This window comes from Colletotrichum chrysophilum (assembly GCF_026319265.1).
Source record: "Colletotrichum chrysophilum strain AFK26 chromosome Unknown scaffold_2, whole genome shotgun sequence".
Classification (NCBI taxonomy): Eukaryota; Fungi; Ascomycota; class Sordariomycetes; order Glomerellales; family Glomerellaceae; genus Colletotrichum; species Colletotrichum chrysophilum.
In genome coordinates, this window is record NW_026517289.1 from 530423 (window position 1) to 553206 (window position 22784).

The following is a 22784-nucleotide window of genomic DNA, read 5'->3' on the forward strand; positions in this document are numbered from 1 at the left end:
TGAGGGGGCCCGGTTGAGGGGCTTCCCGAGTAAGGCACAAAGGCCGCGGATGTCGATTAGATTATCTGTGCTGCGACTTCACTGAATAGCCAAATGATGTTGATACTGTCACAATTGACGAGAATCAGCGCTCGGACAATGCGTGCGTACTCAAGAAACCCCCATATCCCGAGAATAAAAGCGTCGTCTTCTGTTGTGGCGGCGGCGTAGTCCGGATAACCGGCGTAGCAAGCGAGCAATGCCTCACAAATATCGTTTGAAGAAGTTGCTCGGGGCCGAATTGTCAGTCGGACCAGCAGAAACACACAAGGTTGTGGGAAATGTTTGCCCTTCAGCTTCGACCTGGAGATCATTCAATGGTCCTTGAACGTGGCCGTGCCCAGGGCCCCCAGATTGAACGTCTCAGGCGTCTTTGAGGAACCTGGGGTTTGCTCTGCCAATGGCATCAGAGCCTCTGAACACCGTGGAGCTCTCGGCAGTTGACCGGGAGTTTACCAAGGCAGAGAGCATTATCAGCCTGGGGAAGATTGGATGCCACCAAGGAATCATATCAGGCATATCGAGGATCGACGGTACCGTTGGTGGCAACTAAGTTTTTGGGTTTGGTGTCGACCAGTGTCCTCGTCTTTTTTTAATTCTGGTTATCGCGGCTGCCGGAGTTGTCAGATCGTTGGAGGCCCGGGCCATGTGTTCTCCTTGACAAGCGTTGACGTAACTCTAAAAGTCCTCAGCAAACTGTGTTGATACTAGGCGTTTGATTAGCAGACGAGAGGAATCCGATTGCGATGCAACACTTCAGTCGCTTTGAAGTGCAACACGGCTTCGGATTGCTGCCGTTCTATCCATTTTTTTGGTCTTGTCGCTGTGGTGCTCGTTCCCATGACTTGTGCGTGGCCCCTTAACCGATGGGAGCCATATCCACAGTTCATCATGTTCCTATGATTGTTCGCGACTCGTTTGCGCGTAAGCGATGTGAAGAATGCGACGTCGTTGCAGAGGCGGTCTCCAAGAGCGGGGGGCGCAACCAGAGGCCGCCACAGTCAGCGTGCGTGCGACGGTGTGGTGGCAGCGCAACCGCACCAGCACGGCCGTCGACCAGGCTGTAGCCGGCCGATCGCAACGCGGATGCGTCCGCGCACACTGATCAACCCCTCCGGGGGCTTTGGTCCTACCGGTAGGCAAAGACATTTGTGTTGTGACGAACCGAGGACTGGAAAATGGACCAGACCAGGTGGTGCTTGATGGCTTTGAGGTCGTCTCCGATGAAGTATTGAACATGATTTCGTTAGTCGGCCTCAGAGCACTCAATTCGACGGATGTTTGCCCCATCTGATATCACGGCGCGTTATTGACATCATTCAGAACCCACGATCCTAGTTTTCCATAGCAAAGCCCACCAAACTCACATATTGCTCTGTCACCGTTCGGAGAGTGACAAGAAACCCCTGCGGTAATTAACATCTGGAGCTCTAAGCTCCAAGCAGCCAGTCCCAAGACGGTTTGCTAGCAGGGCACACAGGGGGAGCTTCGCTGGAGACACGAGGGACAGGGAGTCCCCTGCTTCCGCTGGGAATAGGGGAGTGACTAGGAGCGGAGACGGCAACCTATTCCAGACGTTCTGGCTGCACGCGCAAGGGTGTCGGGGAGAACTGGATAGAGCTCCTCCTCGGTGCTGGCTCTGTTTGGAGAATGGCAAAGCTCTTCTCCCAGGAAATAGGAGATATCAGTTCTCGTCTCGAAAGCAAGCGGCGGATAATACACGCGAGGTGTACTCTGTAATGCAATCTGCATTACGGGATATTTCTCCCATAGAACCAATGCAAGATTGCTTCTGCTGCCGGGTGGAGTTCTGAAGAACAGTTGGGACGAAACGTTTAGTGGGGGGCCCCGCGATGACTTGATGAAAGGCTCCGACGCAAAGTTTCTCGTCTGCTTGGGAAGATCAACTTGAAGCGTTGCTTCATTGATCGAATAAAGATTTCATATGGTTGAGACAAACAGTAAGTTCTGGATCGGCGGCTCCGGGACGAATTTTTGTAGCGGCTGGCCTATTCATAGCAAGTGCCCGTATGCTTGAGCGCTCTGAGATCCAAGCTTTGAGACCAAAATGGCGTGCTGAAGATAAGTCTAAAGTTCGTGATTCTTGTCCCACGACTAAAACTGCACATCCTCATTTGAGGCCAACAGGTCGATCGATTAGATTGCCTGCCAGTATCACAGTGCCGTCGGTGGATAGCACGTGGTTCCTGAAATGGGTTGCGGCTGCACAGTCTCGAGTCAAGTTCGACCACACTTGACTCTTTGTGCTTCCCAAAGGCCCATCACTCTCCGCACGACAGAGATTGGTGTTGGGGACACCACACCAAAGTGGAAGTCTGGTACGACGATGATCTTAAGGACAAGGTTGGTGACGGCTGGTAAGGACATGGGGGCACCCTTGCCCTATGTTGGAAATGCCCAACTCCCGCCCGCAATAGCAGAAAACCGATAGAATAGTTGCCCGTGGCCGGTATCCGTATATTGATTCAATGAGAAAACGGCTTGACATCAGCGGTGTGATAGACGAGAACAACCCATGTCGACAAATGACCGGAACCGAAGTTGCCAACCGCAGTTTTGGTGGAGACTCGGACGAACAGTTCTGAATGCTCGGGCCCTTTATCCCCTCCCGCGTGGATTCTGGCGGAGCGGCCAAGTCACGCACTGACGCTCCGCAGCCGGTCGACTCGGCCATTCGAGCTCTGTTTGACTCTGGAACAGAGAGGTGCGTAATCACCATCGGACTTTGAATGATGAACGATGGACCAGGAACATCCTGGCGAGATTAAACGACATAGCCCGCGCCGTCGTTTCTCTGTGTGGCTTTGGTGATACTGCCAACGTCAAGAGCGTGGGGACGGGAACGGTTCTGCTGATCCGCTCGTTAGTTCACTATGCACTTAGTGCTGGGCCGAAAAAAAGCTTGGCAGCAAAAAACTCGGCGGACGTTCCGAATGGGTGAAGCGGGAAGATCTTTAACGTGAAACAGTTTGTCGCCATGAGCCAACTGAGCGTGAATGCGAGAGCCGACATTGGGATGGCTGAGCCTGATCGTATGTAGGCCACGGTGCAACACATGGCAAGCAAAGCTAGGACTCTGAAAGGACCATGAAATGCTCTGCGTCTGTCGAAGAGACGGTGGCATGCCAATATGCAGCCACCTGCAACTGACAGAAGTCAAACGTCCAAGAATCGAAGCAAACGGACTGAATCTAGAAGGACATGAGACCATTTGTCAGGGAGCGGATGCTCTCTAGGTCTTTCCTAGTCTGAACTCTATGCGAAGCGCGCTGAGATAAGTCGACGGGCGGATTGTCTGCGTCAAAGCACAACGCCCAAACTCGAGATTTTGTTAGTGCAATCGGGACCGAGGCTTAGTTGGTTTTGACTCGTAGCTCGTGAGCCGGCGAAAGAACAGACAAGCTTTGTGTTAGCCAACGCCATCCCGCACATGATGCTATTTGTTGCTGCGTTATAACGGCGGCATAGCCGTCCCAGGATGGTCTTGATCAGTAAGGTGATGAGAATCCGCCATCGATGGCGTAGATATCTCAGGTTGATGCCTGGACGGCATCATCTCATTACGTCGTAGAGCTGTCGTTCTCCCGATATGCTTGTTTGGTTCTCGCCCAATCCGACTCGTCCGTCGGTCACATTATTCATGCATAGTCATGCGACAACTTCGTCATGGACGCCCGTGCGAGCCTTGATAGTTGGACCAATACCGCAAATTCTCCGGGTGACAGCGCTTAGTCATCGTTCCCTTCGCAAACGCGCGGGAGCATCTTCCTTTGCCGCAGAGAGTTTGAGCGCGGAGGTGGTTGAAGACAAAAGATCCATAACCTATAGGGCGAGAATTGCGACGCAAGCTCTCTAACTGACGCCTGCTTGCTCCATGCTATCGGTCGCTCGTTCTTCGCATGCGACTCATGTACGCGGTACGGAGAAGGCCAATGTTGAGAGTACAACATAACCAGACCGTTGTATCGTCAACAATTGCAGTGCTTTAGCCAATGGCTTGACAATGATCTTTTGCCAGGATCGTGCGCGTTTAAAGGTGTGACAGGCGAGGAGTGAAGTTCGATTCAACTGCAGGCTGTGTTTGCCCCACATACGTTGAGAGTCCGTGGATTTTGTGATACCTCATCGAAGACAAGAGACATCCGGGTTGACGAAACGCCCGGGCCGTGTACCACATGCAGCACGTTATTGACCGAGCGGTGCTGGGGATGGCCACGATAATAGAATGTCTCGGTGTTTGTACAGACTGTAGAAGTCATTGGATTACTCCGCAGAGGCCATGTTTAGTTGACGCTTCAAAAGAATCGTTTGAGACGATGGCGTCTCTCGGCTTGCGGGGTCAACGGAAGGAAGTGATGGCCGGTCATCGGGACTTTGTCGGTCTGCTGCAGGCTGAGGGACGTGCAGAGAAGAGACAGGCATTCGTAGTATGGCTGATGGATGTGGCGAGCGAGGGCTGTGATAAGGTGACGGATGAAGCTGGCTAGCTCGTCCGCGATGCTGCCCTCCGATAGGTCCATCACAACCTCACAACCCACGTCGTAGACGCATAGTAAGCGTCCGTGTGTTGAAAGTTGGGATAGAGGGCTGTCAAGGTGGGCAGGAATGAATCGCCAACTTCAGATGTCCACTGGCAAGAGGGAACGCAGCCCGAAGAGGGTGCATTCCTTTAGGTGAGGTCTAATCGTCTGTCGTGGGTTGCATGAACTGTGCTCCTCCACCTGAGGTGAACAGGAAATGAAGCTACACACCGTTGTACCAGAATCGACGGAGATACAGTAGGTCGTTTTGGATTCGGTCTGTGTCTTTGAAGTCGGGCGGTGACGGGCAGGTCGAGGCTTCAGAGATTGAGGATGAACGACTCGGCCGGGTCGACCGGCGGCGGGTGAGAGGGCTGGGTGGAGGTGGGTTTCGAGACAAGCGGATGCTGCTGGAGCGACGGCTCGTGATGGTGATGATCGGCTGGTCACCCACATGGCGAGTGGAGAGAGCCAGGCCTTGGAGTCAGGAGGGCTGAATACTGGGGCATTGAGGCCAGCTCCGGGATGGAAACGGGCAAGGCAAGGCGCAAGGCCGTGAGTCGTTGCTTAGTGTGTTTCTTGCTTCTCGTGTTGAGGTTGGTACCGCAGATTGTCCAAGGCGAGGTCGAGGAGAAGGAGGGGCAAGTCAGAGGCATCTCCCTAGTTGAGAAGAAGCGGCAAGAACGAGTCGAGTCGCACTATCTGGAGTTGGAAACTGCTGCCGTTCAGCTGTGACGAACAGAGCGGCCCAGCCAGTTCAGTCAACTTGAGGCACCTCAAGTGAAGAGGAGGACACCCTTCACCAGGCGACCTCAGTGTAAGTGGCCGACCCGACGTGACCTGGTCGGACTGGAGTCTGCGAGTGTAAGTGCGTGCACCTGCAGCGTTTCCCCTGTGGCTTCTAAGCCCAACGTGGACTAATCAGTTCCGTCCCCTTACCCTGACGTCTGATGCTGCTGCAACTTCAGTCTTCAAGAGACGGGAAGTAAATGACAAGACACTACCTTGTGGGAACTAGTGCGCATGACAGAAGGCAAGAGGACATGGCAACGCCCCCTCAGGAGGCAGTGATGGTGTCTGTGTGTCTCTTGTTCCGGTAATTGTTCAGCGCGCGCAAGAGATGACCTACTCAGGAGAGGAAGAGCAGAGACTGAGTTGGAGTGTGTAACTCGGCTACTCCTCAAGTCTTGTTCTCAGGTTTATTCGTGGAAGCAGCGGGTTGCATTCTGCGAGAGAATTCCCTTGTGTGGCAAGTAACGAGTAACGAGTGGCTTCAACCCACCGCAGTGGCTACCCAACCTGACTCTGTCGGGCGCAGTGTGTTCTAGTTGCAGCTGTTGATGTAGCAGAGACCCTTCACTTACCACCCGCCCTGCACCCAAAAAGGTTATCAGGAAGGCGATATGGACAAGCATCACGGCCATCGGTTGCTCGGAGAATGATGAGGGGCGGGCACTGGGAGGGGGGGAGGGGAGGGGAGGGACGGGTTTGCCATATGGTGCGCATCAGAGAGGTGTCCAGGGCCCTTCAGGGCGTTGCCGACTGCTAAAACAATCGAATCCCAGGCGGGCCAGGCCCGGCAGGCTCGCCAGTGTTCAGGACAGGTGCTACTGCTGAGTGGTGGTGGTGATCACTGAGTGAGGTGTGGTGGTCGTGATGGTGGGTGGAAGCGGGGCTCCTTTCCTCGACACTCTCACTGCTGGAACGAACGACCCGCTTTTACTCGTGAACAGCAGCAGGTGCACCAGTGACCCCAGTGAAGTACACTAAAGTGGAACCCCCGGGTCCGAGAAACACTTGTGAAGTGGGGTCGCTGGATTTTAGGGTCCTTTCCTCTGTGGCTCCAGTGGCCGGGCCTGGCTAATTTGTGCTCGAGCCGTTTCAACTTGGGCGCCCACTGCCTCCTTCCCATGCATCCGCACCCCGAGTCGCTGTCGCACATGCACCATGAGATGCAGAATATGCATGCACACTTGCACATCTTGCCTCAATCGCCTTGCATTACCTTATCCGCACCTCTGCCATCCATCACTCGACAGCCACACAACCACACAACCACACACACACACACACTCTCTCTCTCCGTCTCAGTTCAGTCTCTGTGCCTGTCTCTCTCTCTTTTAGGCTTTTGACTAGCGTGTAGTGTGTCCGCCGCAGTCTCGAGTTCAACTCGCACACCCACTTCTTCTGCCTCTTCCTCTCATCCACGCGTGGCCCTTGTCCTCTTCTGGTCTCCCACCCTGCCTGCTCTATTCCTGATTTTGATTCTTCCTCCGGCAGTCGGACGCCGCCTTCCTCGTGTTTCGCCCAGCTTGGCCGAGTGCTGGCAAGCAATTTCGCCCTGCCTGGCCCGCCAGAAGCCCAAAGGAAGCATCTTGGAAGCCGTGCCTCGTGCTCTTGCCCTCCCTCTACCAAGTATCTTCTGTAACTCGGACCAAGAGCGAGAAGATCCCCGGTTCCTCCTCCACAAGCCTCAAGGGCATGTCATTGTCGTTGTCATGACCCCTGGTCCTGCAGTAGCTCCTATGCTACACTAAGACGCTGCTGCAACCGCAGTGCAGACTTCAAGTCAAGCTCGCCTTAGCTTCCTCCATCACAGACACTGTACCGCACCCAAGTGATATCTTTCTGAGCTTCTCAACCAGATAATCGCACTCGCTGCTGCTGCTGCTGCTGCTGCTGTCTCTACTTCGCAGGGGACTTCTTCCCCGTCTGCCCGATATATGCACTCTCCCACGCTATCTCATCCTCTCCCGTCCTGTCTTTTCACTTGGAAACTAAACCCGAAAGAGTACCTTAGCTTATCCAAACCCAAGCTCGTCACTCCTCTTGTTTCTCTCCCCCGTTCGCCCCAACTCGTGCCGTCCCCCACACCCCCTGGTCACATCCCCCCTCCCATGTCCCATCTCCCCTTCCCATGCTGCGTGCTCGCCCAGGGCCCAGGGCCCATGGCCTCCTGGTCGTGGGACAGTCAAGGCTCCCTGTCAGAAAAAAAACGGACAGGCCTGTAAGGTATATCGAAGCAACCGAAGGGGGCCCATGTCAACAGCAAGACGAGCTTTTTCCTTCTTCTCCAGTCTTTTCTCCAGTCTGGTCCTCCTCCACTGCATAGACATATATAGCCTCACTGCTCGACTTCTTCATCAGTCAGCGTGTCACCGTTTTACGATAGCGTGGGACCGGACCTATAGCTTGCCTGTCCTTGGCTATAGCTGTACCAGATCTCCTCCTGACCTGTACCATCTTCTCATCTATCTCTCACGCTCCCGAACCCTGCAGCCGCATCCTATCCTAATCCCTCCTCCTCCTCCTCCCAATGGCTCACATTGCAAGCTGTATGCTCGATGTCGACGACTCTACGAGCTCTTCGTATATAGCGAAGCCACCCTCCCCACTCCCTCCCAACGAACCGGTATGGCCACCACTCTTTGCCTTCGTCACCTACCTACAACAATTACACATTCTCTACATTTGCTTTACCTTTTAGCTAACCACCTGGCTTGCTCAACCACAGACACAGACACCTACAGAACACAAGCCTTTCGTCTGGAGGATGCATCATCCAGAGACCCGGAAGTACCAACTCTTCCCAAAGGACCGCCCAACACGGCCGCCACCGAAGAGTCTCGACCCTGAGCAAGCTTTCGCCCTGGCCATGGGACAGCCCGAAAAGACAGAAAAGCCCTGCAGCAGCAGCGGCTCGCTGCGTCTGCGCATCAAGGAGCACAACCTGATCAGGCGGCGGAAAGTCAGCATTCCCGAGTTGGGCCCCATGACAACAGTGCAAGAAGTCCCAATGGATTCGCGTAAGCATCGAACTTTATTTGATCTTATACATGTTGCTAATACCTTGCTAGCCACGATTCCTGGAAGACCGCCCCTTCACGAGAGGTCTATCAGTGCTCCAGGACACCATGTTAAGCAACACAGATCAACGGGCTCTACTTCATCCGTGACCGCATACGACGTCGAAAGCAACGGCAGCACGACGCCTGCTCGCTCGCCCGACCGCCATCAACGATCTGCTTCAGAAAACCAGACTCCTCGACAGCCCATCTCGCCGAAGCAGCTCGCGCCCCTTGTCATTCCCACCCACATCGGCAACGTGCCTCGCCTGGCCAGGCAAATTTCGCACAACCGCATGCGCTCCGGCAGCAGTGGCAACGATTGCGGCCAGCTTTCTTCCCGCGCCGATGACTCTCCCCGATCGCAAACCCGCACTCCCTTCACGCCCTTGACCGCTTCAACTGCTCTCACGACTCCTCTGTCTGCATGCCCTAGTTTCCAATCCGCCACAACTCCCGTGTCAGCTCCCATCATGGAGCACCACCGATCATCACCCAAGCCGTGGGAAAACATCACCCCGAGAGCGACGACCCCAAGCCTGCCTAGGGAGACTGCTTCACCTGAAGCTGAAGCTGCCCCTGCGAGACCTTACCTTCACGGACACAGGAGAGGACAGTCCGAGTCAGGTAGCATCATGGACCGAGGAAGGCCCAGAAAGCGCAGTGATGTGCGCAACAACAACGGCCCTCTTCTTAAGCGCAGTGCGTCAACTCGCAACAAGAGCGCCGAGCGCAAGGCTTTCGAGGAGCTTCCGACTGGGTGGAAGGCGAGCGATGCGCCTAAGCACATGGATCAGGAAGAGCTCGCAGCTCTTCAGAGGCAAGCATTTGGCCAGGCATCCAGATTTGAGATTCTGAGGAAGGAGGACGTGGAGTTGCTCTCAAGGGTATGTGCAATGCTGCTAGTGACCAACTAAGCTGTTCCATTCGCTAATTTGCAGTAGGAACTTCGTCAGCTCGACGAGCGAACTGAGTACCTCCGCCGTACTTACAACTCACTCCGTGCAGGCCGTCGCAACTTGCACTCGCGCATTTGCCAGTATCTCCGCTCACCCCGGATGGCCAAGTTCAGCACCGACTCGATGCTCAAGCAGGAAGAAGCACTTGCTGAGCTTGACACGTCGATTGACGACTGGGTCAACAAGCTGGAGCAGGCCGAGAACCGTCGCACACGGGTACGCCAAAAGCTTCTGGAACACGTTGCTGCCGCAGCTACCCTCCCTACTCCCGCGACAGCGGCCGCGAGCGAGTCATTGCAGCTTGCCATGGGTGTCCGGACGACTCCACAAGTGGGTGTTGGGAACATCTCCACCCCTCCCCGAAGCCCCACCAAGACTGCTTTCTCCTCCCACACCAGTAGCTCCCCTTCACCTCAACGCGTCGTTGCCCAGGTGCCCAGCACCATCGTGGAGCAGCCCATCATCGAGGAGTCTTCCGCCGCCGCCGTTGCCAAGCACGCTTCGACCTTCAGCCAGCGCCGTGCCGACTGCGAGAGCATCCGCATCTACGCCGACAGCGACGTCTACGCTCTCCTCGCCGACGTCGAGAACGAAATCACAAAGATGAGCGCCGCGGCGGTCCAACCCGAGCCTGCAGCTTCGGGAAATCTTTCCGATGACGAGGTCAAGGAGATTCACCGAGCTCGCAGCCATGAGGCCCTCAGTGGATCGTCTGCCTCGAGTGCCAAGAGTCCCGTCCCATCTACAAACGCACCATCGCCCACTCCCAAGGATGACCCGGTTGACGAAGAGCCAATCCTTCTTACCAACGCCGTCTTCCGAGGCTAAGGAGCCAACCACAGCAGCTCCAATTCTATCCCATCTTGTTTCTCTTACAACTCTTTCACCCCAATCCCATTTCATTTTGTTTTGGCGTTTTTGAAACTGCGGTCCATTTGACGCTTACGCTCCCTACGTCTCAAACGACTTCACGGCTGACCCTCTTACCTTCCTTTCCGAGAAGCGACTTTGATTGCTACAAACCAAACTTTGATACCCGTCCGCGACGCTCCCTTCTTCTTCACATATACTTGTTTCATAAACCAATCTACTATCCACACCACCTTCCTTTCGTCTCATTGTCGTATTTTCAACAACCTACCTATTCATCATCCATGGTCATGGTGCTGGGGGCGTTATTTGAACTCTGGAAAAACAGGACCTGTCCCGGCTCCGGTGCGAGCGAACGCGGTCATGGCACCTCCCCTTTCTTTTCTTGTTACAATACCATAGGTCTACCTTCTGTACTCAGCCTTGCAAAAGTCAACGGCTGCAATGTATTATCAAAAACAACCAGCACTCTTCCGTTAGGGAATTGAGGCAATCAAGAATTTGAGCACACACATCCTGAGCCATCGTCATTGTGAAGACAAGCCAACTACTAATTGCCCGCCACACTAGCTGGCCGCGAGCCTCCCGGTAGCCGGGATGTTTTCTTCATTCCCAAATAACGTTAATTCAATGACACGACTGACAAATTTAGATCCACACGAAAAGCAAAGCTTGAGGCGGAAAAAGCAAACATGTCACTCGCATGGGGGGGGGGGGGGGGGAAGCCAACTATAATGACTTGCATGCCACGATACTCAGCTACGTAGCAGGCCATGAAATTTCGACTAGACTCTGCGAAAAGCTAGAACGCAATTGGGTGAGGGAGGGGCGGACAAGTAGCCGCCGCGCACACAGAGTTTGATCAATTACGCACGAGTGACGCGCTTTGTGTGGTCCGGATGTTCAATAGAGTTGGGAGCCGGTCAGACCAGTCGCTGGTGTGCAAGAGAGGCAATCTTCTCGATTTTCTTTTTTTGGTGTTGGAAGCTCCAGCCCAGCCCAGCACCCAGCAACAAAAAAGTACAGTCAGCAGCAAGTGTCAGAGAGGATGAGGGGCGGCACACATCCTCGATGTCGATCCTACACGGTACACCTTGTTAATAGTCCGACTCGGTTCATGGCAAGAGAGGGAGAGAGACCAGACCAGGCTTCGGAAACGTTTTCGTCCTGTCTGATGCGGGATCCTGGACCTGATTGATGATCTCATGGGTTGACGCAGTCAAGTCCCCCGACTGGCGGCTGATCCGAGTGGATGGGGCTGCCGCGGCCGCCTGGCCGGGTTTCTCTGAAAACACGGGACGTTTCTTGAAGTTTTCCCCGCCCGGGTTTGTGGCGACGATGGGTAGGTAGGCATGCAACGGGCCTCCAACGGTCGACGGCGTGCGTCACTGATCTGCGGCTCCTTTAGTTCCCTTGCACTAGCAACCGCTGGACAGGATGTTTGAGGCGCTACTTTTGATAGAAACGTTTTGGGAGTCTTTGTTTAGTAGCGTCGTTGGTCGGCGCCAAGACTTTCTTGTGTTCTACGGCCTGGTTTTGCTTGCGTGCTGGGCCAGCCATTGAGATCCGCGAGGTTGCAAGCAAGAAATCTAGTTGAAATCTAGTTGAAATCGTGCCAAGTATGCGAGATAACCCGTACAGTTGCAAATAGCGGCGATCGGCGGAACCCAGTGCCACCGTTGACGCCACAGATAGACTTGCCCAGACTGAACCTGCTACCACGCCGCCACGAGTCGAGAACGCCGCTAGAAGGCTCGAACGGCGGGAAGGCCGCCACTCCCATTCATAGTTCGAGGCGACAGAGAACCACACCTCTCTGTCCATCGGATGCGGGCGGCGGGTATTGCACGCGACAGTGAAGGTTTACGTGTTCCTTGGTTAACTTAAGGCTCTGTTAAGATTGGACGGGATGGCACCACCCCTTTCGCTGTGCTGTGACGGGCGGGCGAGTTAAGGTGCACTGGTAATCATAATCGTAAGCTTCAATCGATATTACCTCAAGTTTTGGGTTATGTGGTGCTGGATGTGGTTCCTGCCACTCAATGTCAGTCGCTTTCGATGGGGTATGTTCGCTGGATACTGCGCACTAATTCCTACTGGAGTGGTCTGGCAGATTTGTGTGTTAGTGATGGCAGGATATGACGGCACGGCGGACGTCATGTTCAATGTGGCAGCCGTCGTGCCGGTTCGAGCTAATGCGTTCTTGCGACGTGCCCTTCCGACGTGCAGGACGGCGGACGGAACCGGGGGAGCAAGCCACTGGCCCGGGAATTTTCTTTTTTGTCCCCTTTGCCTTTGTGGGAGACGGGATGACAGAGACTAGAAGAAGAGAAGAAGAGGGAAAAAACGTGGGTGAGATGGAGCGGCGTCGCGTCCGGATCCGGCACGGGTCAACCGGACGTTGAGTGTTTGAGAAACTCGGGACCCCTGTCGTGTGATTGTGAAGGGCCCTTGAGCTTACTTGCATCTTATCGGCAAGGGTTCAGAACGGCGATCACCGATTTTGTTTGGCCAGGAGGAGGGCCATATTGCCGGGGTCGACTGCCTGAAAGACGAGCCTGGATCTGGGCGCACGGCACAGAAACAGCGAAACACTAGTGCTGGGCATTTTTTGGTGGTTTGCATCGTGAGCCTCGCTTCATTTCTGGTTCAGCGGTGGATCTTGGGGCCGCAGACGCGCACGTTCTGACGAAATGTGCCGCTGGGGAGGAGAAACACAGTTCGGGGAGTTTTTGGTAGACGGCTATTGTTTAAGCAGCTGTCAAGACTCCAAGCGTGCCCCGTTACCTTAGCTGAGAGCTTGTTTGAGAAAAGGTGACGGGGGTTCCGCCACCCGCGCAGAGTGGCAGGCGTGATGGGGGCCTGTTGCGGCCGAGGCGGGGCCAGAAATCCGTGGCATTCGGGGGCCTGAAGGGACGGATTTCTTGTCGTTGTGGGGCACGCTGTCGACAAGCTTGTTCTGGAACACGGGGGGCTGTTTCTCGTGAACGGGACTGTTGATGGTGTTTAGGGTGTGTGTATGAGCCCCGGACGTCGGACCCGAGGGTATCTCGGATTCAAGCGAGCAGGAGTTGCAGAGGCCGAGTTCCCAACGCCTCCCCAGCGTTCCATCCGTGGTGGTGGTCAAGACTCGGAAGGGGCTCTCTGTCTGAGACGGAGGCGAGCCACGACACGAGGAGGGAGGGGTGTTCTAGAAGACCTTGTAGAAGGGTAGTGGGGAAGGGGCTTTTCTTGCGTGCATTCGCGTAGATATATTTTGTTGCAGACCGGTGGAGGAGAAGACGAAGGAGGGCATTCGCAGAGGTTGAGGGTACCCAAGACTGGAGCGTCTGATGGTATCAATGTGTTAGTCCTTGCAGATCCTTGCGTTTTGGGGGCCGGCCGGGGTGGTCCTTGGTGGCTGGCTGAACAGGAGCTCCTTCGCGGGACACCGGGGAACTGTCGCTGAATCTGCAAGTGCAGGCATCGTTTCGGAGGGGCGCGCTTTGAAGAAAAAGACTTGTCGAGAAGGTTATCTTCGGAGCTTTGTTCTGAGACCCGGGGGAAGGGCATTTGCCCCACGAGAGGGCGTGCTGTGGTTGTCACAGATAAAAAACGAGGCGCCTCCGCTCAAGGGCAAGTCTCAGCGGCCTGCCTAACTTGGGAATGACTTCGTACAGCCAATCCTGACAATGTCGACTTATGCCAAGTTATGCAGGCTGTCTTAACAGTGTGCCGACCGTCGTTGGTTTTGAGAACTAATGTTAGTGATCGACAGAGGCAGAGAAACTGTGGCTGACTGGTTCAAGTCTGGTGGCTGGAAACGTTGTTGGTTCTGTGTAAGTCGATTGACGATCGCCGCCATTTCCCGATGTGTCGCTGACCTAACGGACCAGGAACACCCGTTTAGGCTGCTTAGCAAAATCTCCAGTTGCCGATTAGCGCATACATCCGTCGAAGCGGTAGCCAGAGGACTGGTAGCAAGTGCGATTCGGCTGACGGCCGACATCTGGATCAGATTTGGCGTGGATATCCAGCTCAGGTTCGGGCAGACCTGACATGGCAGGAGCGACAGCGACCACCTCAAGTGTCTGCCTACATGTTCTTGCTTCTGCTGGTTCATTCTCAACCCGGCGAGAAGAACAAAATGGCCCAGTGGTCAGGTCAGCGCAATCGCAGTGCCCTGGTGATCCATTATCTGATCGGTGGAGTCTGAGGGTTCAAGTGAATCCTTTTGACATTTCGATTTTCTTTCGTCTGCTTTTCCTTTTTCTCTTTTCTCGGTGAGATGTTTGCTTCAAAGGAAACGGAAAAAACGCGGTTGAAGATTTCCATTTGCGGAAAAAGATGAGTGATGCTACAGTCCGCTTGGATACTGAACCAAGACACAAGGGAATGGCGGCTTGCGATTTGAATGAAGTTGAAGACAGTGCTGTGGTGAGTGAGAGCACCAAAGTCCGCGGGCACACCTCCCAATTAGTCGGTATCGAACACGAGCTGACAGGCGGATAGACGCGTTTGGCTCACGGTTCGGCAGGGATGGCCCAAGAAGGCTGCCCAGGATGAGATGAACTGTCCCGGATGGATGCAGATGGTTTTCAGAAACAAGACATAAGATTCAGGAGAGGAGGAATGTGAGTGCTGCGGCAACACGTTATTGCGACTGCTGGCAAATTGCGAAAACGAGATCCAAACATAGGCGTTGATTCGACGACGGTCGAGGCGCCTGCGTTCTTGAGTTCCTCTGGGCGGTTTCAAGCGAAGGATCTTGCCGTAACCTTAAGTCGGTTGTTGAGAGCAGTCCTCGGGGCTGAGGGCCAGGCCAGCTGTGATGCAGCCATGTTGACGTTTCTCGTAAGGCTAGATGTGGGTCATTCCACGACGATTGAGTGTATCTGGACATGCTAATGGAGCCATCCTGGATGCTGATCTGCTCGTCATGTTGGATTTGAGTTGATGTAATGGTAAAGGCATCGAGCAGTCTGCTTGTACCTGCATTTGGGATTGAGCCGTCGACGCCCAGCGCGCGGGCCACCACGGTTCGCGCTGCTTATGTCAGGGAGATGGAGGCCAATGAGAACCGTTGTTGACCACCCCGCTGAACACATCAGCACGTGAAATGACCCTGAGCGAAGCTAATTTCCGACCCAATCAAGCGACACTCTTTCCCTGCAGAGGGCCGTCATGCGGTGCGCGACCGACCGCGTCCTCCTTCCGAGATTTTGTTGACACCGAAGTACTCCGTACCGAATCGTAATTTCGCATTCTGCTCAACGACAAATCCCCTTTGTGTTACGCGATCACGACCCTACGACCCCGAAACGATTTCCATTTCGCTCACGACGCCTTGCGAGAGTCCACGGCAGACTTCGTGTGCTCGACCGCCGAAGCGACCACCTTGTTTGCGGGGCCCCTGGCTGCGTCATTCCAGTGACCACCTCTTGGAGTGCTTGGCCGTCGAAAACGACAGAATCACGCCCAGCGATCCGCGGTTGCCCGCCGAGATAGCCCACCGCCCCTCAACACCCGGAGGATGATATCGCCCACCTACTGAAAGGGCTAGCACGACACAGGAAAACGACGTTATAGCGATTCCAGCCTCGCTGCCACATAGTGGCAGGAGTTGAAGGCCTCTGTCGGGACGGCATCGCGGTCGGCTACTGCAGAGAACCTGCCTTCCGCACAACCGGCAACATCTGTGCCGTGAAGTCGGGCGGCAGGTGCCCCCAAACCAATCGCAAAGATGCCTCCAGCCGGTGGTGGAAACATTAAGGTGGTGGTGAGAGTCAGACCGTTTAACAGTCGAGGTATGTCCCAGAAACGCTTCCGCTACAGCACGACGGGCAGCGACGGTAGGAAATTGACTGGACACCAACTGACGCAACACAGAGATTGACCGGGGTTCAAAATGTATCATCGAAATGAAAGATAACCAGACGGTCTTGACCCCGCCATCCGATGCTCAACAAAAGGGCCAGAAGGATTCTGGTCAGAAAGTCTTCGCCTTCGATAGATCATACTGGTCTTTTGACCGAAAAGATAACCACTATGCTGGCCAAGACAATCTCTTCGACGACCTCGGTCAGCCCCTTCTCGACAATGCTTTCGGGGGCTACAACAACTGTATTTTCGCCTATGGTCAAACGGGTTCCGGAAAATCCTACTCTATGATGGGATACGGCAAGGAAGTTGGTATCATCCCGAACATTTGCCAAGATATGTTTAGGAGAATCTCGGCACTTCAGGAGGACAAGCACTTGCGCTGCACTGTTGAGGTGTCATATCTCGAAATTTACAACGAACGTGTGAGGGATCTGCTCAACCCGTCAACTAAGGGCAACCTCAAGGTCCGCGAGCATCCTTCGACTGGTCCCTATGTCGAAGACTTGGCCAAGTTGGTTGTTGGCAGCTTTCAGGAGATCGAGCATTTGATGGATGAAGGCAACAAGGCCAGAACAGTCGCGGCGACCAACATGAACGAGACATCCAGTCGAAGTCACGCTGTTTTTACCCTGATGCTCACTCAAAAAAGGTTCGATCCCGACACCAAGATGGAGATGGAAAAGGTAGCCAAGATCAGTCTAGTCGATTTGGCCGGTTCAGAAAGAGCTACCTCAACGGGTGCCACAGGTGCTCGCTTGAAGGAAGGTGCGGAAATCAACAGATCGCTGTCCTCTTTGGGTCGTGTCATCTCAGCCCTTGCGGACATCTCGACAGGAAAGAAGAAGAAGGGCGCCGGTGGGCAGGTTCCGTACAGAGACAGTGTCCTTACGTGGCTGCTCAAAGACTCGTTAGGTGGAAACAGTATGACAGCCATGATTGCAGCTATCAGTCCGGCAGACATCAATTACGACGAAACCTTGAGTACACTTCGTTACGCCGATTCAGCCAAGAGAATCAAGAACCACGCCGTGGTCAACGAGGACGCCAACGCCCGCATGATCAGAGAGCTCAAGGAAGAACTAGCTCTATTGAGGGGCCAACTCGGGGGCGGCGGTGGGGTTCCAGGAGCCGCTGGCGCAGCTGCCGGGGGCGGTACTATCACGGCTGAAGAGGTCTATCCGGAAGGCACGCCCCTGGAGAAACAGTTCGTCTCCATCACGTCTTCAGATGGTGCCGTCAAGAAAGTATCCAAGGCCGAGATCGCAGAGCAACTCAACCAAAGTGAGAAGCTGCTATCGGATCTTAATCAGACTTGGGAGCAGAAGTTGCAAAAAACTGAAGAGATCCACAAAGAGCGTGAGGCTGCTCTCGAGGAACTCGGCATCAGCATCGAAAAAGGTTTTATTGGGCTGTCCACGCCCAAAAAGATGCCTCACTTGGTTAACCTTTCGGACGATCCATTACTTGCTGAGTGTCTGGTGTATAATCTCAAGCCAGGGCTGACGACAGTTGGAAACATGGACACCAATGCCGAAAATCAAGCCAATATTCGTCTTAACGGGACGCGAATTCTCCACGACCATTGCGCCTTCGAAAATCAGCAAGACGGTACCGTCATGATTATCCCGAGAGAAGGCGCGTCCGTGATGGTCAACGGAAAACGGATCGAAGAGCCTAAGCAGCTTCATTCCGGCTATCGTGTGATCCTAGGCGACTTCCACATTTTCCGTTTTAATCACCCGATGGAGGCACAGAAGGAGCGCGCCGACAAGAGCCTTCTCCGCCAGTCTGTTACGGCAAGTCAGTTGCAGGGTCTGGAAGGGAAGGCAATAACGCCATCTGCCAGCCCTCGCCCGGGTCATGAGCGCAATTGGAGCAAGGCTGGGTCAGACTTTGGTGACAGCAGGCCGGACTCACCAATTCCCTTCCGCCCAGGTCGTGACAACGATTGGAGTTTTGCACGCCGCGAGGCAGCAGAGGCTATCCTTGGACCGAACCAAAACCTGGCGAGTCTTACGGACGACGAGCTTAATGCTTTATTTGAAGGGATTCAGCGAGCTCGTGCAGAGCGTGTCAATGGACGCGATGGAGATGACGACACGGAATCAGTCACTTCCTACCCTATACGAGAGAAGTACATGTCAACCGGCACGATCGACAACTTCTCACTCGACACGGCTCTGACCATGCCATCAACACCGAAGCCAGGCGAAGTCGACGACAAGATGCGAGAGGTGCGGGAAGAGATGCAATCTCAGCTCGACAGGCAGAAGGAAGAGTACCAGGAACAGCTCAAGACTGCGGAAGCAGCCAACGTCGAGGTCGAAGAGATAAAGAAGGAAAAGGTCCGCATGGAGGAGACTCTGAAGACTATCAAGGAAGATATGCAACAACAACTTGAGGTCCAGCGCCGACAATTCGAGGAAAAGCTTGAGAAAATGGATCCACTCAGGCGGCCAAAGGCGAACCCCAAGTTGTCAGACGAAGAGCTCGAGATTGCTCGACAAGTTGTGAAGCACTGGCGGACCAGGCGTTACGTGCGCATGGCCGAAGCGGTCCTTCAGCATGCTTCTGCACTCAAGGAGGCACAAATTATGAGCAACGAGCTGGACGAAGGGGTGGTGTTCCAGTTTACGGTCATCGACGTCGGCCACTCATTGTGTTCCTCTTATGACATGGTCCTGAATGGGTTGACTGGCGAAGGCGACGATATTGCGCTTGACGAAGCCCAGAAGCCGTGCATTGGCGTTCGTGTTATTGATTACAAGAACAGCGTTGTTCACCTTTGGAGTTTGGAAAAGCTTCACGACCGTGTTCGACAGATGAGGCAAATGCACCAATATCTCGATCAGCCTGAGTATGCTCAACATCTGAGCCTCGACAATCCGTTTGTCGAGACTTGCATGCCGCAGTACACTCTGGTTGGGGAGGTTGACGTCCCATTGAAGGCAGTCTTCCAAAGCAGAGTCCAGGATTTTGCCTTGGACGTTCTGTCTCCTCATACCTCCCATGCCATTGGCATGATCAAGCTTTCCTTGGAGCCATCTCACGCCAGAGCGCCTTCCAACACTCTCAAGTTCAACGTCGTTATGCACGAAATGGTCGGCTTCGCTGAGCGAGAAGGTACCGAGGTGCACGCTCAACTGTTCATCCCCGGAGTCTCTGAGGAGGACGGCATTACGACCACTCAAATGATTAAGGATTTCGATGAAGGCCCGATTCGTTTTGAGAGCGTCCACAGCATGAGCGTCCCTCTTTTTAGCCCGCAGACCGTCACTCTCAGAGCTGCCATCTTCGCCAAGGTCTCGGCTATGCATTTGGATAAACTGTTGAGTTGGGACGACATGAGAGATGCCGTGCCCCTTTCTCGGGGCAAAGGCAAGAACGCTCGCATTGCGGAGTCCCAATTTTTCACGGAAGAGAAACACGACATGCTGGCAAGAATACAGATCCTTGAGCTCAACGAGGAAGGAGAGTATGCTCCGGTCGAAGTCGCTCAGACAAGCGAAATGGACGGCGGCACATTCCACCTTCACCAAGGATTGCAGCGCCGAATTGCCATCAACATTACGCACAGCTCTGGCGATGCTCTGCCTTGGGATGATGCAATGAATCTCAGGGTGGGCAAGATCCAACTTTTGGACCAGGCAGGAAAGTCGCCAGACATGGGCTCGACATCCCCGGCAATTACCCTCAAGCTTGCCAACAAGCCTACTTTCCGCGACAACGCAAACGGTACGCGCAGCATCACGCTGACCGGTCAGTGGGACTCAAGTCTGCACAACTCCTTACTGCTAGACAGGGTTACCGCAGACAAGTATCGCGTGCAGATGACGGTGGCCTGGGAGATTAGCTCCAGCAAGTTTGCAGAGCCGATGAAGTTCGCCATGCACGTTTGCTGTCAAATCATGTCCAGATCATACGTGAGGCAGACGTCCATGTTCTCTGCACTGTGGCAAAGTGTTCGGTTTGTCCACGCCACCAGCGCCATCTTCACTCTCTCGATGCGTCCAGCGCCTATCAAGAGAATCGGCGACCTTTGGAGAATGAGCAGTCAACACGACTATGTGAAGGGCGAAGAGCAGCTCACAACTTGGACACCACGCGGGGTTTCTCTTGTTAGCGACTTTATTCTCTCTCGTAAGAAGAGAAGGCGTATCGCTGAAATCGGGTCCGCGCAGCTACTGCTTAAGAAGATTGGGCTCCCCGAGCCTAGGGTGAAGCCCGCGGAGGAGCCTCAAGAAGAAGATATACCTCCGCAGCCGACTTTTGATCATGACGACGACGACCTCTTGAACGACACCCCAGAGAGTTCACAAGTCCCAGAGGACGACCTGTTGAATGGAGATGATCAGGACTCTCCACAACAAGATGCAGAGACCGAGACAGAGACTGCGACGGTACAGGAACCTGAAGAACCCAAGGAGCCAGAAATGCCAGAGCGGGAGAAGTACCTCGTTGAGAGGTGCCTCAAGCTGTGGAACAAGTACCCTGATCCTCTGTTGCAGATTCTCAGCCCAGCCAACACTGATCCACCAGCCGATGGCGCTGCACCCGAACCTGCCGCGCCAATGTTGATTCCCACGATCATCCGAGTTCCAAAGAATCCCAAGGTTCTCAAGGGTGGTTACTTGCTGGTACCCAACAGCAGTTCAACAAGATGGGTCAAGAGATTTGTGGAATTGCGTCGACCCTACCTTCATATCCACTCCGTCACTGACGGTGATGAGGTGGCAATTGTCAGTCTCCGCAACTCGCGCGTCGACAGCCAACCTGGCGTCATCGGCCTTTTGTCGGGTGAAGACGACGATACAAGCTCGCAAGCCAACGGGAGCGTCGAGGAGTTCCGGCCAAGTCACCGTCGGACAGCCTCAGGGCGTGTCATCTCCAGCATTTGGACTGGCACAGGCACAGGTGGCGCTCAGACCGGACCTAATGGTGGCCTTCAACGGCTGAGTGAACGACTGCAAGCTGGCGTATTCGCCATTTACGGTACCGACAACACATGGCTATTTGCCGGGCGCAGCGAGCGCGACAAGATGGATTGGATCTTCCGCATCGACCAGAGCTACTTCTCGAGCAGCGATAGTGCCAATGGTAGCGGCACCGGCAGCCCTGATAGATATGACGACTCTCTCATCGGCGGCTATTAATCCGGCTGCAAGGAACATCATGAGTTTTCACGAAGTTTTCTTTTTTCAACTCAAGAACGAAGCTTGCCGCCTCTTGAGGGCGGCATGGCACTGGCAGGAGTGGCCTGCCACACCGAAGTTTTCTCTTTGTTTCGTTTGTATAACGCACGACGACGAATTGCATTATACCCTCTATGACTTGGGAAGGGGAGAAAAGATACTAGAGGGGACGACAATCTTGCTTATTGAGGATGCCATAGAGATGGACGAAGGAAAAGACCGGAATCCAGACAATGATAAAATCTAGACAGAACTGCCCTTGGAATGGGAAGGCAAACGGGACCTGGGTACGCGCGCTTTTGCTTCCACGAGGGTTGGAAACGCTGCGGCAGGGTTTGCACGATAATATTCACCTCACCACTGCCCTTTGCAGCGGCTGCATATAGTTTAACGGGCCAAGACATATTAATGACTAAACGTTTCGAACCTGCACTCCGATGGTCAAAGGATTGACTTGCACATGGTCTTCGACATCTATTCCGTTGCAGAGCTGGGCCGTCTAGTGTTTGTCTACTGTTTCGGCCAAAGCACAACAGTGATCCTCGCTGAACTCCAGCCTCCTGGGCCACTTCTCCGATAGCGTCTGAGCCATCGATGGCCTCACCCCGGCTCCCGGACTCCGATGTCCGCCTAACGTTAACCCCTAGACCAGACAGATCTTACTGTCCTGCATGGGCTTGGCGTCCGTTGCTTCTCCCCACGATACCAGCCAACCGAACGGACACCGGGCTTGTTGGCTCATTTTCGATGCGAATCCATTGCCCCGAGCCCGTTCCAGAAAGTCGTGTCTCACAGCGCTAAAGCCCAATGCAAAGGTCGTTAAAAAAAAAAATAGCAAAGTCCCAGCACAGAATCCATCAAGTACAGTCGCTTCTTGTCACGAGATTGGGAAAAAAAAATACATGAGCAAATGATGCCGAAACAAAGACAGGCTATAGCGAGATGAGAGTCTCAGAGCTTGGCGCTCTCGCCGACGGTGCCGATCTTGAGCTTGCCTCCGTACTTCTCGAGGACCTTCTCGTTGTGGTACTTCCAGAAGACCTTGGTGGCGTTCTTGCCGGCGAAGCGCTTGAGGATCTTCTCACCACCGGGGTGCTCTGATTGGAAAGCTGCGAGACATGGTCAATATGTTGGGAAGACTGAGGGAAACTTCTACAGCATAAGGAAGAGAGGAACTAACCAGTGATGTCGTAGACGCCGTCCTCGACAATGAGCCACATGTCCTTCTCGGTCTTGTGCTGGGCAACCTCGGCGGTGGTGAAGGTCTTGGACATGTTGGCGGCTGTGTTTGGGGAGAACTTGAGGGGGGTGACGCGGTTCGGTGTATGTAGTAGCGAGATATCGTACGACGCTGAGAAGGCTTGCGGAGGTAGTTGCTGTAAAGATGCGAAGCTGAAGATGAGGTGGTGAGTTGCAGGTTGATAAGATGCAAGGAAAAAGACACGGTGAGATGGGCCAAGGTTGTCGGGGGTTTGT

General features: G+C 54.2%; 3 protein-coding genes across 3 annotated transcripts; 2 read left to right on the top strand and 1 right to left on the bottom strand.

Moving 5' to 3' along the window:
• Positions 1-8133: 8133 nt before the first annotated feature.
• COL26b_000524 (uncharacterized protein) lies at positions 8134-10212 on the top strand (the record flags this gene model as incomplete). Its single annotated transcript, XM_053173491.1, has 3 exons — positions 8134-8386; positions 8438-9312; positions 9370-10212. 3 exons carry the CDS (start codon positions 8134-8136, stop codon positions 10210-10212), a joined length of 1971 nt encoding a protein of 656 aa, XP_053042539.1.
• A 5764-nt stretch (positions 10213-15976) lies between these two features.
• COL26b_000525 (uncharacterized protein) lies at positions 15977-21269 on the top strand (the record flags this gene model as incomplete). Its single annotated transcript, XM_053173492.1, has 2 exons — positions 15977-16040; positions 16123-21269. The coding sequence occupies 2 exons, from the start codon at positions 15977-15979 to the stop codon at positions 21267-21269; spliced, it is 5211 nt and encodes a 1736-aa protein (XP_053042540.1).
• A 990-nt stretch (positions 21270-22259) lies between these two features.
• COL26b_000526 (uncharacterized protein) lies at positions 22260-22582 on the bottom strand (the record flags this gene model as incomplete). Its single annotated transcript, XM_053173493.1, has 2 exons — positions 22260-22417; positions 22489-22582. 2 exons carry the CDS (start codon positions 22580-22582, stop codon positions 22260-22262), a joined length of 252 nt encoding a protein of 83 aa, XP_053042541.1.
• Between the last annotated feature and the right edge of the window lie 202 nt (positions 22583-22784).